Source organism: Acomys minous (assembly GCF_964271855.1).
Source record: "Acomys minous genome assembly, chromosome: 10".
NCBI classification, from domain to species: Eukaryota; Metazoa; Chordata; class Mammalia; order Rodentia; family Muridae; genus Acomys; species Acomys minous.
Window position 1 is genome coordinate 58,225,565 of NC_140491.1, and position 18,434 is coordinate 58,243,998.

At 42.6% G+C, this 18,434-nt stretch overlaps 2 protein-coding genes across 10 annotated transcripts in view; one reads left to right on the forward strand and one right to left on the reverse strand.

The window, feature by feature from the left end:
• Positions 1–308: 308 nt before the first annotated feature.
• On the reverse strand, positions 309–2,538 carry RPS27A (ribosomal protein S27a). Its single transcript, XM_084799596.1, has 6 exons — positions 2,468–2,538; positions 2,307–2,371; positions 1,819–1,873; positions 1,316–1,401; positions 879–1,010; positions 309–490 (listed from the first exon to the last, which is right to left on the reverse strand). Exons 2-6 carry the CDS (start codon positions 2,352–2,354, stop codon positions 341–343), a joined length of 471 nt encoding a protein of 156 aa, XP_084655722.1. The 5' UTR covers positions 2,355–2,371; positions 2,468–2,538; the 3' UTR covers positions 309–340.
• A 94-nt stretch (positions 2,539–2,632) lies between these two features.
• Positions 2,633–18,434, forward strand: part of CLHC1 (clathrin heavy chain linker domain containing 1) — a 31,924-nt gene continuing 16,122 nt past the window's right edge. For 2 of the 9 annotated variants that reach the window (XM_084799585.1, XM_084799592.1), the window contains exons 1-5: positions 2,633–2,896; positions 5,104–5,222; positions 11,447–11,709; positions 15,796–15,983; positions 17,506–17,639. In XM_084799585.1, coding sequence (XP_084655711.1) covers positions 11,533–11,709; positions 15,796–15,983; positions 17,506–17,639 — 499 coding nt within the window. In that variant the 5' untranslated portion in view covers positions 2,633–2,896; positions 5,104–5,222; positions 11,447–11,532. Of the gene's footprint in view, positions 2,897–4,587; positions 4,675–5,099; positions 5,223–11,446; positions 11,710–15,767; positions 15,984–17,505; positions 17,640–18,434 lie in introns of those variants that run through there. The other 7 variants (XM_084799588.1, XM_084799591.1, XM_084799587.1 and 4 more) reach the window with 7 other exon arrangements.

An 18,434-nucleotide genomic window follows, 5' to 3' on the forward strand; every position in this document is an offset into this window, starting at 1 on the left:
TTATACTCCAGGCAACACCTATCTCAGGGTGCTTTGAATCAGCACCCTGAATTTATCCTTTGTGAAGAGCCTCTAGTTCCAAGGACAGAGTCTACCAAGTGTTGCCTTATCATCCTGTATTGCACAGGACATCACACAACTCCTTAAAATATTCTGACCCAAGTGCCTCGGTGTCAATCAGGTGAAGTATAAAGTATATACTGGCTTAGCTGGCTGACATTGCAGTCTAACTCCCCTGCCAATACAAGCAGCTAGCACCTCTTAGGAACAGCCTAAAGATTATTTAAAATAAAACTCAATACTAAACATCAGTTCCTTCTTTTTATTAACTCATACACAACTACTTGTCTTCTGGTTTGTTGAAGCAGTAAGTCAGACAACACTTGCCACAGTAATGTCTGTCAAAGTGGCTAGCCATGAACACTCCAGCACCACATTCATCAGAAGGACACTCTCGGCGAAGTCGGCTAATTTTGCCATTTTCATCCACCTGAGAAACAAAAACTTACTGTAAGACAATTTCACAAAACATGTTCTGAAGTCTGATTTAGTGACTCAAGCTATTAACCTCTTGACCTCAGTACTAATAACGCTTTAAGTCAGCACTTCCAGAAATTAAAATCCTGTTTCCAAAGACTTAATCATAATCTTAGCTTAAAACAAGCAGCCAAGCCGGGCGTGGTGGCGCACGCCTTTAATCCCAGCACTCTGGAGGCAGAGGCAGGCGGATCGCTGTGAGTCCAGGACAGCCAAGGCTACACAGAGAAACCCTGTCTCAAAAAACCAAAAAAGAAAGAAAGAAAGAAAGAAAAAAGAAAAAACAAACAAGCAGCCAAATGCAGTTTCTAATTACATAAACTTATGTCAGGGGGGCTCACCTTATAGTATTTCAGCACAGCCAACTTCACCTTCTTCCTCTTATGCTTGTTCTTCTTGGGAGTGGTGTAAGACTTCTTCTTCCTTTTCTTAGCACCACCACGAAGTCTCAACACAAGATGAAGGGTGGACTCCTGTTTGCAGAAGGATGAAACAGACAGCACTGTAGCATCACCAACAATCCAGACTTTATTCTGTCCAAAAGCTGGGTGTGGTCTGCCTATCTGCCAATACTTGGTAGGTAGGAGAGGCTCAGGAATCCAGTTCAAGGTCACCCTGAACTACGGAGACCTCTCTCCACAAACCAAAGGGATCACCCGCCATCACACATTTCAAAATAAGCAGACAGCTGCAGTACTCATCAAATGTTAGTGGGTTCACACGGGACTCTAATGCTGTCTTCCGTACTGCTGCACACCATGTTTCCCCTCAAACAAACCTTTTGAATGTTGTAGTCTGACAAAGTGCGGCCATCTTCCAGCTGCTTACCAGCAAAGATCAACCTCTGCTGATCAGGAGGAATTCCTAATTAGAGGGGGGGAAAAAGTGGGCTTAACGGCACAAGGAACATGCCCTTTATAGATAATCCTTTATCAAATGATTGCTAACAGTGCTCACTTAGTAGCTACTGCGTAGCACCAGCTGTCCTGTACTCACTCTATAGACCAGCCTGGCCAGATCTGAGATTTGTCTGCTTCCGAGTGCTGTGACTAAAGGTGTGGGTCGCTCCCACCCAGCTTACGCATTTTTAATGTTTAGACATGCTTGAACATTAATACACGTTAATAGTCTCTTGCAGCTTCCAGTCGAATAGGTAGCCTGACACCACTCTCAAAAATACTTTTCAAAAGGACTTCAGTCTGTCAATCTGTTTTCTACCAATAGCAAATACGCCACGGTCATACAAGCTAAGTATTTTTCCAGTGTCAAAACATTACTTGCCTTCCTTATCCTGGATCTTGGCCTTTACATTTTCTATAGTATCCGAGGGTTCAACCTGCAATTTTTAATATATAGTTAGTATACGGTTACACAGTAAGACACTTAAACACGAAATCTCATTCAATGTTAACATTAAGTAAAACGAGAGGTGGTAGTGGGCTGCTAGCTATTCAGTGCAGTGGGCAACACGCCAGGCGAGCTACGAGCCCAATCAGTTCTCAGACCAAGGCGAGCACCAGCCTGGGTGGGGGCCACGCGCTCGCGCCCTCCCAGAGACGCGTTTCCCACCGCATACCCTCCATTTGGCCAATCGGGAAGGGGCAGGCGCAAACGTTTGGCAACGAAACCCAAACTCCGGCGCTCGCTGAGCAGCCGATCCTCAGATCAAAAGCCAGGCTTTAACCTCGATCTCAGAAAGGCACTCTCAAAGATGGAAGGTGGCACCGAAGGCCTCGGGCCTCAGCTTCCGCGCGCCACCCGGCCCATACCTCGAGCGTGATGGTCTTCCCCGTAAGGGTCTTCACAAAAATCTGCATCTTGGCGGTGGCTCCACCTGCATGCGAGAAGAGACGGATTAGACCCGACGGCTCCGGTGAGAGCGACCCGTAAAGCCACGAGCCAGAGCCAGGGCGAAGGAGCACACACTCACCGCAGATGGCGGATCGGAAAGGAAGAGCCGCGCGGGCCAACGGGGTTTCCCGGCCGAAGGGCCCGCCCCTTAGGCGGCCACGCACGTGCCTGCGCGCTGTAACGGAACGGCGGCTGTCTAACGCAGTGCCAGAGTGGCGCGGGTGCGCCCGTTCTCTGCGCTCGCCCTCAGCATGCCCTCGAAATAGTGGGCGCGACTTAAAAGTGTTTCAAAGGGCTTCCTTATACGATCGATGCGACTAAGCGGCGCTTTCCTTTAAAAGGTGTTTGTTGAGCCCTAGAAAAGAGAGGTAACACAAGTCTATCTGGGAATTGTAGTTTTTCACCGCCTTCTTCATGCTAGAACTACTTGTCCCAAGATGCAATGCCACACTTCCGGGCTCCTGGTTACTGTCTCTAAGCCGTGGAATCAGGGTTGGGAGAGCTTGAGGTGAGGACCTGGGAGTGAGACAGAATGTTTGCGCGAGGGTGGGCCCGCGCCGGAAATGCCGAAAAGGGAGAGCTTAAGGGCCGGAAAGGCGTGTGGGGCTGAAGGTGTTGGTCGGGAGGCAGCTGTGCTGACAATCAGAGAAGGGGATCCTCAGCCAACTCTAGGACAGATGCAAGTGCGGCCTTCGGCCTCTTCCGGTGTGGCCGCTCTCCCACCCCTCCCCCCTACCATTTCTCCACTCGCACGCGCCTCCTTAGTATGAAACGGTTGAATTTTTTCATCTTTGCTCGATTTAAAAGCCAAACAGTAAGGAAACCCACGATTGTTTAGCCCTCGACTACAATTTTGGAAATAGAGTGTCCATCCTAGGGAAAAGAATTAGGAGCATTTGCTCTTCCGGAGAAATAGACAAGGCAGGCCGCTTACAAGCTACGCTGGTTGTGCCCTCTCCCAGTCCCTTCTCCACCACACAAGCCCGGCGCCCTTTCTAGTGCACCCTCTCAGTGTCTTTCATCTCTAAACGCAAGCGTCCTCCGTATTTCATTAAAAAAAAAAAAAAAAAAGGATCCGTAGCATCCTGATTGCCCACCCCCCAAGTAATCTTCCAGTCTTCACAACTGCATGTACCCACATGCATGTGGACATACACAAAAAAATGGGGCTGGAGAGATGGCGCAGAGATTAAGAGCACTGACTGCCCTTCCAGAGGTCCTGAGTTAAATTCTCAGCAACCACATGGTGGCTCACAATCATCTATATAATATGAGCTAATGTCCTCTTCTGGCATGTAGGTGTACATGATAAATAAAATAGTTTTTAAAAGGTAAAAAGTGATGGTGTCATTCTATATTATTCAAATATTTCACCTTGACGTTAAAGGTTATCTGAGGATGTGTGGGTACCTAGAATTGATGTCCAACACTGCAAAAAATAAAATGTTTGCCTTCAAGTATGAGGGACAAGGGCATTAAAAAAAAAGTCATCAGTGGGGAAAAAGTTGTTGGCCTATAAAGGGCATTAATAGGCCACCAAAGGAACTCAGATTTCTCCTAAGGGTTCTAGGAAGCCACTGCTATTTGGATGTGACCACACATGCCCCAGAGATTGTGTCCTTACCTTTTCTTTGACATTATGTTACTATTTGCAATTGTTTTAACTGTATTCTGTCTCACTAGATTGTAAGCTCCAAAGAGCCAGGACCTTATTTCACTTATTGCTGAATCCTCAGCCATAAACTATTAAATAGACATTCAATAAATAGTGGTTGAACTAATGAGTAATAAATTATCTATTTTTAAAAAATTTTTGTAGGCGAGTGGTGTGGGTCCGTGAGCTAATGCACTTGCTGCCAAGCCTGATGGTCTGAGCTTAGATGCTGGGGCCTCCACAGGGGAAGAAGAGCAACTGACTCATGTAACTAGTCCTCTGACCTCTATGTGTATGCCAAGACAGCCATGCACCCACACACATACACGCAGACAATAACTTTTTTTTTAATTAAAGAAGACTTTAAGCATACATTGCTTTTGATTTTGCTGGTCCTACTTTGTATCCTCTTGTATATTGACTTTTTGTTATCCAACTCATCAGTATACATATAATTTTAGTATTTGACACTTCAAAATTAACTGTGGTATCTCCTTTATTTTTTTATTTTTATTATTTATTTGAGACAGTCTTACTATGTCTGGCTGGCCTACATGTCTCCATATAGATCAACTTAGCTTTGAACTCACAAAGAATTGGCTGCCTTTGCCTCCCAAGTGCAAGGACTGAAGGTCTGCAGACAGGTGTCCTGATTCTTATGTTTGTGATACTTAAAGTTTTATATGTTACTTTAGATAACTGGTTATTTAGCTAGTTTAAACATTTATTAAGAGCATCATTACAGGGGCTGGAGAGATGGCTTAGAGGCTAAGAGCACTGACTGTTCTGCTGTTCTTCCAAAGCTCCTGAGTTCAATCCCCAGTAACCCCATGGTGGCTCATAATCATCTATAATGTGATCCAATGCCCTCTTCTGTCATGCAGGCATACATGTAGGCAGAGCACTGTATACATAATACATAAATAAATCTTTTTTAAAAGCATCATTACAATAGCAAAAGTTCAATGCCTAATGGGAATGGTTAAATAATGGAATCTCATACTATGAAATACTAGAGCTCCTTAGGAAAAAAATTAAACATTTTATTGTTTTTGAGACAGAGTCCCTGACTGGCTTGGATTTCACTATGTAGACCAAATTGGCCTTGAACTCACAGAGATTTGACTGATCCTGCTTCCCAAGTGCTGGGATTAAAGGTGTGTTCCACCACAGCCAAGGGGTAATTTTAAATTTTTTATTTTTTCTTCTTTGATAGCTTCATATATTTAATGAGTTTTAGTTCTTTTCACTCTCACCCTGTCTCATCCCACTCCTCCCTCTGAAGCCCGTCTTCCCAACAAGGTCCCTCTCTGCTTTCATGTGGTGTGTGTGTGTGTGTGTGTGTGTGTGTGTGTGTGTGTGTGTGTGTTTTGTGTGCTCTTGCACACAAGTTTTTGCCTGCAAGTATGTCTGTTGCATCATTTGCATGTGTGGCCCCAGTGGAGGCCAGAAGAAGGTACCCAGTACTCTGAAACTGGAGTTACAGATGGTTGAGTCACCATGTAGGTGCTGGGACTGAAACTCAAGTTCTATGGAAAAATAGCCAGTGCTCTTAACTGTTTTTCTTTGTTTGTTTTGTTTTGTTGTTTGTTTATTCATTTTATATCCTGGTTGTGGCCCCATCCTTCCTCACCTCCCAGGTCCACCCTCTCTCCTTTTCCCCATCCTCCTCTTCCTCGGAAAAGGGACATCAATCCCAGTTCTCAAGTTGTATCAGGACTGAGCTTGTTCTCTTCCTCTGTGGCCTGGCAAGGCAGTCCCACCAGGGGGAAGTGATCAAAAAGCTGGCAAGAGAGTCCATGTCAGAGAGAGCCGCTGCTCCCCTTACTAGCGGACCCACATGAAGCCTGAGCTGCCCATCATCCATGTAGGGAGCCTAGATCCAGTCCATGCAAGGTCCTGGGTGCTTCAGTCTCCACAGGCTCCTCTGGGTCCTGGTTAGTTGGCTCTGTTGGTCCTGTGAAGCTCCTGTCACCTCCAGGCCCTTTTCTCCTTCCTCCTCTTTTCCACAAGGCTCCCTGTGCATCACCCAGTGTTTGGCTGTGAGTCTCAGCATCTGTTTTGAGGTGCTGCTAGGTGTGTAGCCTCCCAGAGGACAACTCTGCTTGGCTCTTGTCTACAAGCATAGCAGAGTATCTGTCAGGGGTTGGTTCTCTCCCACGGGCTGGGTTTTGCGTTTGGCCAGGCATTGGTTGGACCCTCCCTCAATCTCCGCTACATCTGCTCTATCTTTATCCCTGCACATCTTGTAGGCAGGGTGAATTTTGAGTTGAAGGTTTTGTGGGTGGGTTGGTGTTCCCTTCATTCCACTAGGAGATTTGTCTAGTTAGAGGGTATCCTCTTCAGTTTCTATGCCCCTGCTACTAGGAGTGTTTGCTAAAGTCTCTCTCATATCCTCCTGAGAGCCCACCCTGACTTCAGTGGGCTCCAGTGTGTCACAGAGATGCTGCTGCCCATTGTTTGTATTTTCTCTATAGGCCTTTTGTCCTCCCACCTCCCTTCTCCCCAGGTCTGATCTCCACCCTCATGTCTCTCTACCTTGTTGCTTCTCTTCAACCGCTACACTGCCTATTCTGTTTCCTCTTCTGAGTGAGGTTTAAACATCCTCCCTTGCATCCTCCTTGTTACTTACCTTCTTTGGATCTGTGACATGTGTGTAGTATGTTTATCTTGTACTAATGGCTATAATCCACTTATAAGTGAGTACGTACTATGTGCATCTTTCTGGGTGTGGGTTACCTCACTCGAGATGATCTTTTCTAGTTCCATCCATTTGCCTGCAAATTTCATGATTTCTTTCTTTTTAATAGCTGAGTAGTATTCCATTGTATAAACGTACCACAGTTTCTTTATCCATTATTCAGTTAAGGGACATCTAGGTTATGTCTAGATTCTGGCTATTACAAATAGGGCTTCTATGAACATAGTTGAGTAAATGTCCTTGTTGTATTGTTCAGCATCAGGAGTGGAATAGCTGGGTCTTGAGATAGAGCCTGTACCAGTTTCCTCAGAAAGTACCAATTTGATTTCCAAAGTGGTTGTCCCACCAGCAATTGAAGAGTGTTCCCCTTTCTCCACATCCTTGCCAGCATGAGCTGCCACTTGAGTTTTTGATCTCAGCCCTTCTGACAGGTGTAAGATGGAATCTCAGAGTCGTTTTGATTTGCATTTCCCTGCAGGCCAGAAGAGGGCATTAGATCGCATTATAGATGGTTGTGAGCCACCATGTGGTTGCTGGGAATTGAACTCAGGACCTCCAGAAGAGCAGTCAGTGCACTTAACTGCTGAGCCATCTCTCCAGTCCCATGCACTTCTTATTTCTATTGCTCTATAGTACAGCTTGAAGTCAGGAATGGAGATACCTCCAGAAGTTCTTTTATTGCATAGGATTGTCTTAGTTATTCTAGGCTGTTGTTTGTTTTTTTTTTCATATGAAGTTTAAAACTGTTCTTTCAAGATCTGTAAAGAATTGTGTTGGTATTTTGCTGGGAATTGCATTAAATCTGTAGCTTGCTTTTGGTAAGATGGACATTTTTACTACGTTAATCCTACTGATCTATGAGCATGGGAGATCTTTCCATCTTCTGATATCATCTTCAGTTTCTTTTTTCTTTCTTTCTTTTTTTTTTTTTTTTTTTGGTTTTTTGAGACAGGGTCTCTCTGTGTAGCCTTGGCCGTCCTGGACTCATTTTGTAGACCAGGCTGGCCTTGAACTCACAGCGATCCGCCTACCTCTGCCTCCTGAGTGCTGGGATTAAAGGCGTGCGCCACCACACCCGGCCATCTTCAGAGATTTGAAGTTCTTGTCATACAGGTCTTTGATTTGCTTGGTTAGAGTTACACCAAAATACTTTATATTATTTGTGGCTATTGTGAAGGGTGTAGTTTCCCTAATTTCTTTTTCAGCCCTTTTGTCATTTATATACAGGAGGGCTACTGATTATTTTTTTTAAATTCATCTTGTATCTGGCTACTTTGCTAAAGGCGTTTATCAGCTATGGGAATTCCCTGGTGGAAATTTGGGGGTGACTCATGTATACTATCATATCATCTGTGAATAACAATACTTTGACTTCTTCCTTTCCAATTTTTATCCCCTTTATCTCCTTTAATTGTCTTATTGCTCTAGTTATACAAGATATGGAGAGAGTGGGCAGCCTTGTCTTGTGCCTGATTTTAGTGGAATTGCTTTGAGTATCTTTCCATTTAATTTGATGTTGGCTATCTGCTTGCTGTATATAACCTTTATTATGTTTAGGTATGGGCCTTGTATCCCTGATCTCTCCAAGACTCTTATCATGAAGGGGTGTTGTATTTCGTCAAAGGCTTTTTTCTGTACCTAATGAGATGATCATATGATTTTTTTTTCTTTCAACTTGTTTATATGGTGGATTAGATTGATGGATTTTTTTTGTATGTTGAACCATCCCTGCATCCATGGGGTGAAGCCTACTTGATCATGGTAGATGATATATTTGATGTGTTCTTGGATTCAATTTGCAAATTTTTTGTTTTTTGTTGTTTTTGTTTCAGTTTTTGGTTTTTCAACACAGGGTTTCTCTGTGTATCAGCTCTGGCAGTCCTGGAACTCGCTCTGTAAACCAGGCTGGCCCCGAACTCAGAGATCTACTTGCCTCTGCCTCCCAAGAGTTTATAAGTATTTTATTGAGTATTTTTGCAGCAATGTTCATGAGTGAAATTGGTTTGAAATTCTCTTTCTTTGTTGAGTCTTTGTGTGGTTCGGGTATCAGGGTGTCTGTCCCTTCAAAGAATGAGTTTAATAACGTTCCTTCTGTTTCTATACTGTGGAATAGTTTGAGGAGTATTGATATTAGCTCTTCTTTTAATGTCTGGTAGAATTCTTTGCTAAAACCATCTGGCCCTGGACTTTTTTTGGTTGGGAGACTTTTTATAACTGCTTCTATTTCCTTAGGGATTATAGGACTGTTTAAACTGTCTTGATTTAACTTTGGTAAATGAAATATATCAAGAAAATTGTTCATTTCATTTAGATTTTCCAATTTTGTGGAACACGGGCTTTTGAAGAAAGACCTAATGATTTTTTTGGATTTCCTCAGCGCCTGTTGTTATGCCCTCTTTTTCATTTCTGATTTTGTTAATTTGGGTATACTCTCCCTCTGCCTTTTAATTAGTTTGGCTAAGAGTTTGTCTATCTTGTTGATTTTCTCAAAGAACCAGCTCCTGGTTTCATTGATTCTTTGTATTGTTCTCTTTGTTTCTAATTTGTTGATTTCAGCCCTTAGTTTGATGATTTCCTGTCCTCTTTGGTGTGTTTGCTTCTTTTTGTTCCAGCACTTTCATGTGTGCTATTAAGTTGCTAGTATGGAATTTCTCCATTTTCTTTATAAAGGCACTTTGTGCTATGAACTTTCCTCTTAGCACTGCTTTCATTGTGTCACATGAGTTTGGGTATATTGTGCCTTCATTTTCATTGAATTCTAGAAAGTCTTTAATTTCTTTCTTTATTTCATCCCTGACCCAGTTATTATTGAGTAGGGAGTTGTTCAGTTTCCACTAGTTTGTAGGCTTCCTGTTGGTGTTGAGTTCCAGCTTTAATTCATGGTAGTCTGATAAGCTGCAAGGAGTTATTTCAGTCTTCTTGTATCTTTTGAAGTTTGTTTTGTGACAGAGCATATGGTCAATTTTGGAGAAGGTTCCATAAGGTGCTGAGAAGAAAGTACATTCTTTCGTGTTTGGGTGAACGTTCTATAGATATCTGTTGGGTCTATTTGACTCATGACATCTATTAATTTCATTATTTTCTCTGTTTAGTTTCTGTCTCGATGATCTGTCCATTAGTGAGAGTCAGGTATGAAGTCTCTCACTATTAATGTGTGTGGTTTGCTTTGTGATTTAAACTTTAGTAATGTTTCTTTTACAAATATGGGTGTCTTGCATTTGGGACATAGATGTTCAGGACTGAGACTTGATCTTGTTATATTTTTCCTTTGATGAGTGTGAAGTGTCCTTACTCTCTCTTTTTATTAGTTTTCGTTGAAAGTCTATTTTACTGCCGGGCATAGTGGTGCACACCTTTAATCCCAACACTCGGGAAGCAAAGGCAGGCAGATTTCTGTGAGTTCAAGGCCAGCCTGGTCTACAAAGTGAGTCCAGGACAGCCAGGGCTATTACACAGAGAAACTCTGTCTCCAAAAACAAACAAACAAACAAAAAACAAAACAAAACAAAAACGAAAGAAAGAAGGAAAAGAAAGTCTATTTTATTAGATACTGGAATGGCTATTCCATCGTGGGTCTTGGGTCACTCCTAGCTGTTCAGCCATCGCTCCAGCCCCAGAAGCCATGTTTGTTGCTGCTTGGATTTTATTTATTTATTAAAGCATGTGGTTTTGGCGTTTGGAAGGTAGAGACAGAAAGATGAGGTAGTTAAGGTCATTCTTAGCTACACAGGGAGTTTAAGGCCAGCCAGGGTTGCAAGAAGCCCTATCTCTAAAACAATTTTAAACAAAACAGTGCCAAGTGGTGGTCGCACACACCTTTAATCCCAGCACTCGGGAGGCAGAGGCAGGCAGATCTCTGAGTTTGAGGCCAGCCTGGTCTACGAATGAGTTCCAGGATAGCCAGGGCTACACAAAGAAACCCTGTCTCGAAAAACAAACAAGCAAAAATAAATGAAACAAAAACACACTCACCTAATTATTTATGGTCACTGTATGATGGATGAGTGTTACAGTTCTAGGCAGATACTGAGGTAGAGAAGTATTTGACTTTGTTTGTATCAATAAAAAGTATACACAGTAGTTCCCCACATGAAAGAAATAAACCTCATTTTGGAAGAGTGGACTCTCAGCTACTTACTGTCCATTTCACATATCCTTACAATTATTAAAATGTGAAATAAAAATGTTAAAAAGAGGGGCTGAGGGTATCCCTCAGTGATGGAGTGCTTACTTAGCATGTTCAATCCCAAGCATTGTAAAATGTAAGCTTTTTAAAGTGTTGAGTTGAAACTAAGCAGCTATCATTTAAATAATGCACATAAGATGGGTCTGCTTGGTTTCTGAAGGAAAAGTTGTTTTCTACATATGATCATCATTTTGTATGCATAACTGGGTAGGGGCTTTTGTGGAGCTCAGAGGGCAGCATGGTGGAGCTGGTTCTCTTCTCCCATACTTTTTTTTTGGGGGGGGCGGGGTCTGACATCAAACTAAGGGAAAAGTACTTAATTGCCTGGCATTTGATTTGTATTCTGGAGTATAGCAAGTGTCAGTAGAACAACACAAGCATTTTAATCCGTTGACTGAAGTATTTATCTCAATAACAGATCTGTAAGTTTTTTTCTGAAACATACAGATTTTTAAATTGACTTTTGACTTAAGAATTTTAGGCTTATAGAGTAACGGACTGTTGTGTTTTCTTTCAGGCTCACTAAAGGATTTTTGGCTTTGTTGCAAAAAGAAGGTCAAGGTTTAATTTCTCTCTGATGAGCAAGCTTGCAGATTAAGATTTATGTCAGTCCAAGAAGTGAACAAACATACAGTTCTCCCTCCTATCATTAGTAGGAATGACAAGGAGTTTTTGGAAAGCATTCAAAGATACATAATTACAGAAACCAAAAGAGTGGGCTGCAATGAGGAAGGGCCTGCTGATGAGTATTACACAATATATCGGAACGTGTTTGACAAGGTACGATGATGCTCTTGAATGCGGGATGTTCCCAGGGGCTGTACGTTACCCAGCTTCACCACCACCTCAACAGCGCCTCTGCCTCACTGACCAGTGTCTGTATGCTAGTTTAGTTAGTTTGTTAAAGCAGGATAAATAGGGAAGGAACAGTGCAGATTTACATTTCCTGACTGCTAGTTAGAGTCGGTTATTTTAGTTTAACAAGGAGTTTTTTGTTTTTGTTTTGTTTTTTTGTCAGCAGCTTGGCTGTGCCCTCTGGTAATCATTTTTACCATTTTAAGTGAAGGTGCTCTATAATTTGCTAGAATTTCCATTTTGAACAAGAACTCTGCTTTATGTCCTGGGTATGTTTGTGGTAGCACTGAAGTCTTAGTTAAGACATGATGGCTGTTGCAGTGAGACCTCTTGAGCCAGGTGCTGTGCCACATGCCAGTTACCTAGCTGGTAGGAGGCTAAGGCTGGAAAATCCCTTGAAGCCAGGAGTTGGAGGCCACCATGAGCAACAGAATGACATAACATCAATGAATGAGTCAACCAGAAATTTCATCTAAACAATTTGAGCCCTCTTAGAAGTATTAATTTGGTGAATAAAGGATTTAACTGATTTTAACACTAGAAATAATAGAATTGGATTAGAAAATGTTACAGTTTTATATAGCATTTTTATTTTTTGGCTTTTTGGGCAGGGTTCTTCTGTGTAATCCTGGCTGGCCTTGAACTCACTGTGTAGACCAGGCTGGCTTAGCGCCCAGAGATACTTCTGCCTCTGCCTCCTGAGTGCTGCGATTAAAGGTGTGCGCCACCACCACCCAGCTGCCTAGCATTTTCTTTACCATCCCTTGTCGATGCCCTGAAAACAACAGTGAAATAAGCATCCTTTCCTCTTTGCCTGGAAGAAGATAGCACCGTAGACTTCTGTGTACCACTGTGTCAGAAGAGACACTTGGCCTTACAAGGTCTCACTATGTAATCCTAGGTGGCTTGGAACTCACTATATAGACTAGGCTCCTCCAGGTTTAGACTAGGTGTGCCTGCTTCTGCCTCCCAGTGGAACTCAGTCTTTTGGTTCATTTTTAAGCATTCCGATAAGTTTTATTTCTTGTCTAAATAAAAGCCTAGCTCTTCATGAAGAAACATTTAATGGTTGCTAATGGGAGGGAGAAAGATTTTCTTCAGTGTTGTAGCCACTGGTAAATTGCTTTATGTTCTTACAAATAATCCCGTCACCCATGCTCATATAAGCAATTCTAATTAAACTCATCACACACGTAATACACACACACACACACACACACACACATACGCGCGCGTGTGCGCGCGCGCGCACTCAAAGGTAAAAGTAGAAAGTATTTTGGAAAAAGAAGGGGATTAAAATTAAAACTCACAGGATTGGAGAGATGGCTCTGTGGTTAAGACAGTGACTGCTCCTCCAGAGGATCCTGTTTCAATTCTCAGCACCCACATGGTAGCTCCCAACTGTCTATAACTCCAGTTCCAGGAATCCAACACAGACATACACACAAGCAAACACTAATGCATATTAAAAAATAATAATAAATTAGCCAGGCATGGTGGCACACACCTTTAATCCCAGCACTCAGAAGGCAGAGGCAGGTGGATTATTGTGAGTTTGAGGCCAGCCTGGTCTACAAAGTGAGTCCAGGACAGCCAAGGCTACACAGAGAAACCCTATCTCGAAACAATAACAACAACAACAAAAGATAATTAATTAGAAAATTAAAACACAAGTATAGACATGTAATTATGAAAGTTATATCTGTGATAAATATATGCTAAGGAAGACTTTAAAAAAAAAAAACCTAGTTCCTGATGGGCGTGGTGGCGCATGCCTTTAGTCCCAGCACTCGGGAGGCAGAGGCAGGTGGATCACTGTGAGTTCGAGGCCAGCCTGGTCTACAAAGTGAGTCCAGGACAGCCAAGGCTACACAGAGAGACCCTGTCTCAAAAAACAAAAACAGAACAAAACAAAACAAAAAGCCTAGTTCCTTTTACACTAAGGAAAAGTAAGCATAGCCATAAGGAATGTAGCCTGAGCAGCATGTGCAAGGCTCTATGTTGTCCTCAGCACCACACGGTTCATCTCCAGCCTGGGGCCTCATGCCCATAGTCTCAACACTTGGGTGGTGCAGGCAAGAATGTCAAAAGTCATGGTGACTTGAAGGCCATCTTGGGATATATGAAACCAAAGGAAAAGAAAAGAAAAGAGTAAGTACAAAATGGTGACACATATGCACTAGTGGCCAATGGAATGAAGAAAATTACAGAGGCCAGAAAAATACTATAAGACTCACATGGCTGTGAGAGAGAGAGGAATGGTTGGGACTGTAGCAGAATGAAGAACCAACCGACGAAAATGCGTTAAGGCCTGGGCCTTCTAGTGTTAGACGTCTCAGGGATTTCAAAGAGCTATATGTATTGGTGGTAACAAGTCCCAAGTTTTAAAATATTTTGTGCATAAGGTGAATTGGCCAACTCTATTCTACTGGTGGCATACCAGTTGGCGTCCTCTACTTGAATCCTTTGCTGTGTATCCATGGGTGTTCTACTGAGATCTGGTTCTTCTAGCACACTGGCATGGTCCTTGATCATGAAGTCACTGCAGTTGTATTAACGACCCATTAATGTACCTGAACTGGTTGGAGCACATTATAGGAACACGTGAGATAAGGATGAGCAGAAACAAGTAGCAGGGTGCTCAATGCGGAAAGCCTTGTCTCATGAAAGGTTCCTGGTTTGGGTGGACAGGTGCTGTGGGTGTTGCCAGAAATAAAAAAGAGCACTGCATCTCTTCAGATTCCTTTTCCTGGTCCTTGGCACAGATTAATGACCTGTCTAGATCACTTGGGGTAAGATGAGTGTCTGCCTGAGGAGCTCTCTTAAGATCCTGTTTAGCTAAAGGACACTCATGGAGGATAGCACACCCAAGAAATGCAGCAGAAATAAAGAAGCATGGCTTCAGATTTCAGAGAAAAAACTACATAGATTACTTTTACTTCCTATATATCATCAATATTTAAAAACATAAGTTAAACTTTTTTGTGGGTTGTTTTTGTTTTTGTTTTTCTTTCTTTTTTTTTTTTTTGTCTTTTGAGACAGGGTTTCTCTGTGTAGCCTTGGCTGTCCTGGACTCGCTCTGTAGACCAGGCTGGCCTCGAACTCACAGCGATCCGCCTGCCTCTGCCTCCCGAGTGCTGGGATTAAAGGCGTGTGCCACCACCGCCCAGCAAGTGGCCATAATAAAGGGTTGTGTGCTGTGGAGTTGGCCTCTCATGGAAAGCATCCTTCCTGACGTGTCTTTGTTAACCTTTGCAGTGTCCTCTGTTGTCCTTCCTTTTCTTTAATAGTATTGGAAACCATGCTGTGTAGCTAGGTGGGCTGTTGTCACAGTTGTTTTTTGACATGCTGAGAATAGAGATGCAATGAGGAACTCTGATCTGATTTTCCTAGCGGAGGTGAATGAGTTCAGATTGCAGGACTGGGGGCTATTCTAACAAGTACTACAAATTTGGCTGTTTAAAGTAACGTTTATCTTCCCAGCACTCTGAAGGCCAGAGTGGGGACTGGAGAGACTGGTTGGTGGTTAGAGCACATACTGCTCTTCCAGAAGATCCGAGTTTGGTTCCCAGCACCTACGTCAGGTAGTTCCCAGCCATGAGTCATTCCAGCACCTGGGGGATCTGAAGCCTCTGGTTTCTGCAGGTTCCTGCACTCACATGCACACATCTATACACAGACACACAGACACGTAATTAAAAGTAGTACAAACATAATTTACAAATGGAGGCAGGAGACTAGATGTCAAAGGGGTAAGAGACGTATAATTCATACACTTGAGACCTAGTACTGTATTAGCCCATGTGTCATGTATGAATTGATACCAAGTGTGAGAAGCCTTTCTCATACCTAGGATTACAGAGAAAACGTGTACTTGATGGTTATTGTTTTCAGTGCCTTGCCATGTTGAGTTTGCTGTAGGATGTTTATGTTTCTAGTTAATAATTATGTTTCTCCTAAAAATAACCTGTTAAAAAATTCAGTGCCACAGACAGAAAAATCGTATTTCAGGTAATAGACCATGTCAACGCGTACAAGTCCATTCTTACATCAATCAAAAGAGAATATGATGCCTTCATTGAAACAATAAAGAAAAGCCGAAGAACTGCTTTTTGTCTTCATGGAAAACTTAAAGTGTTGGCAACAGAGCCTACAGCATTGGTCTATCACCAGAAAAGAAGCATCCAACTTGAAGCAAAGTGAGTGTGTCAGTAACTAGCCAGAAAGGTATCCTGCTATTGGATGATAACAATCAATTGGTCTTTAGTTTTACTGTTTTGTTTATTTTATTATTTTGAGATATGGTGTCACTATTTAGCCAAGGCCAGCTGTGAATTCACTGGGCTGGTCTTGCACAAGACTCTCAGCCTTCAAGTGCTAAGGTTACAGAATTATTCTATGCCTGTCTTAAATAAAATGTTATTTTAAGCCTGTTTTTATTATATTCCCTTCTCCTACCAATTAGTATATATTTCAAATAAAACTATTAATTTTGCTTGAGGAATTTAAGGTCCCTCTTAGTATAGTGAAGGCACCTTATGGTGTCTGTCATAAAAGGAGGGAAGTTATTCATGCATGGGAGACTTGACAGTGCAGGGACTACAGGGTGGTGGTTCTCAGCCGAGTGACCCACCAAAGATAATAACACGCTCCTTAAAAAACAATTATTTTTTTAAAATGCTTTCATTGTGTAGCTCTGGCTGACCTCAGACTTACACAGTTCCTCCTGTGTCAGCCTCCCAAATGCCAGCTTCTCATGTGTTAGTGTGATCTAATGACTTGGACTTCTGGCCTTCAGAGTGCTGGGAAGATAAACGTTACTTTAAACAACCAAATTTGTAGTACTTGTTAGAATAGCCCCCGGCAAAATAACAGTTTGTTTGTTTGTTTGTTTGAGGCTTTTCTTTAAGCCTAATGTGGTGGCTCACACCTGTAATTCAGCACTTGGGAGGCTGAAAGAGTAGGATCACAAATTGAAAGCCAAATTTAGCTGCATAATGAGACTTTTAAAAAAAGGAAAACTAGAGCCGGGCGTGGTGGCGCACGCCTTTAATCCCAGCACTCGGGAGGCAGAGGCGGGTGGATCGCTGTGAGTTCGAGGCCAGCCTGGTCTACAAAGTGCGTCCAGGACAGCCAAGGCTAACACAGAGAGACCCTGTCTCGGAAAAACCAAAAAAAAAAAAAAAAAAAAGGAAAACTAAAAATACTTTGTCAGTTGTAACAATAATTTCACTAAAGGGAATAGGTAGTGTTTTGTGGCTAGATTAGAGCTAATGTTTATTGATTTGCAATGTGGTTAGCAATATGATAGTTGTTTTTTTGTTTTTTGTTTTTTTTTGGTTTTTGCTTTTTTGAGACAGAGTTTCTCTGTGTAGCCTTGGCTGTCCTGGACTCACTTTGTAGACCAGGATGGCTTTGAACTCACAGCGATCCGCCTGCTTCTGCCTCCTGAGAGCTGGGATTAAAGCAGTGTGCCACCACCTCCCAGCTTAGTAGTTGCTTTTATTGACAATCTAAGAGGAAATTCTTTCCTATTTGTGGTGTATCAGCTTCTCATAGATTTTGTTTTCTAAATTTCTACTTGTTCATAATGGTTCAAATTATAATTAGCCAAATAAAGTAACAACATAACCTGTTCTACTTTAATATGATTAAAGGATTAAATTGGTGTGACAAACATATGTAAGCATTTCTGTTTTGTTTTGGTTTGGTTTTTTATAGAATGAGGATTATTGAAAGTAATTCCACAGCGATCCAATTGCAAATCGATCAGATGAAACAGCTGAGAGCAGACTATGACAAGAAAGAAGTAAAGTACTGTGCTTCAACCAGGCAGCTCTGGAAACCTATCCCAGGTGCAGCATCCGGTTTACAGTTCTGTTTCGGAGATGTCTGCCCAGTTAGCTGCCTCTTACACAAACCAGTATAATCCAGTTGTGTGTTGTATAGCAGCTTTAGACAGGGTCCGAGTAGATGCCCAGGAAACAGCACACTTGACCTCTTGAAGGACGTCAAGACCTGCATTCTGGCCAGTTCACATGTCAGAAGCACTCACACCACTGTCAGCATCACTTGAGAACTGTGAGAAGTGGAGACCCTTGGGTAGAGCGAGACTTTCGGACCCACCATTGGTATAAAATAATGACACAGAGATTTTTAATATTTTAAATCTTAGGCATTTTAGCTGGGCAGATTCCCAGCTGCCTATGTTAACCCGACTACTCCTGCCATTATGTCCCACCACGTGGCCCGCTCTACCTCTCTGCTTCCATTCACATCTGTGTGCTGTTGGGGAATCTCCCCCCTTTGCTTTCTTCCTCTCAGAGTCCCTCTCCTGGAACTTCCGCCCTCTGCTTCCTGCCCAGACACTGGCTGTCAACTCTTGATTATGGCCAATAGACAAGTGAGGAAAGACAAGTATTTACAAAAAAAAAGATTCATCAGTAAAGTAAACTCAAGGTTCAGAGCCCTCACCTCATGTAAGAGCCAGTGCCCACTCTGTAATCCAGTGCTGCGGAGGACAGAGACAGGCGGAAACAAGTGGAGCCCTGGAGCTCATTGGCTTGAGGGAGACACCTGATGTAAACAACGCATTTGCACACAATTTACACACACACACACACACACACACACACACACATACACAAATA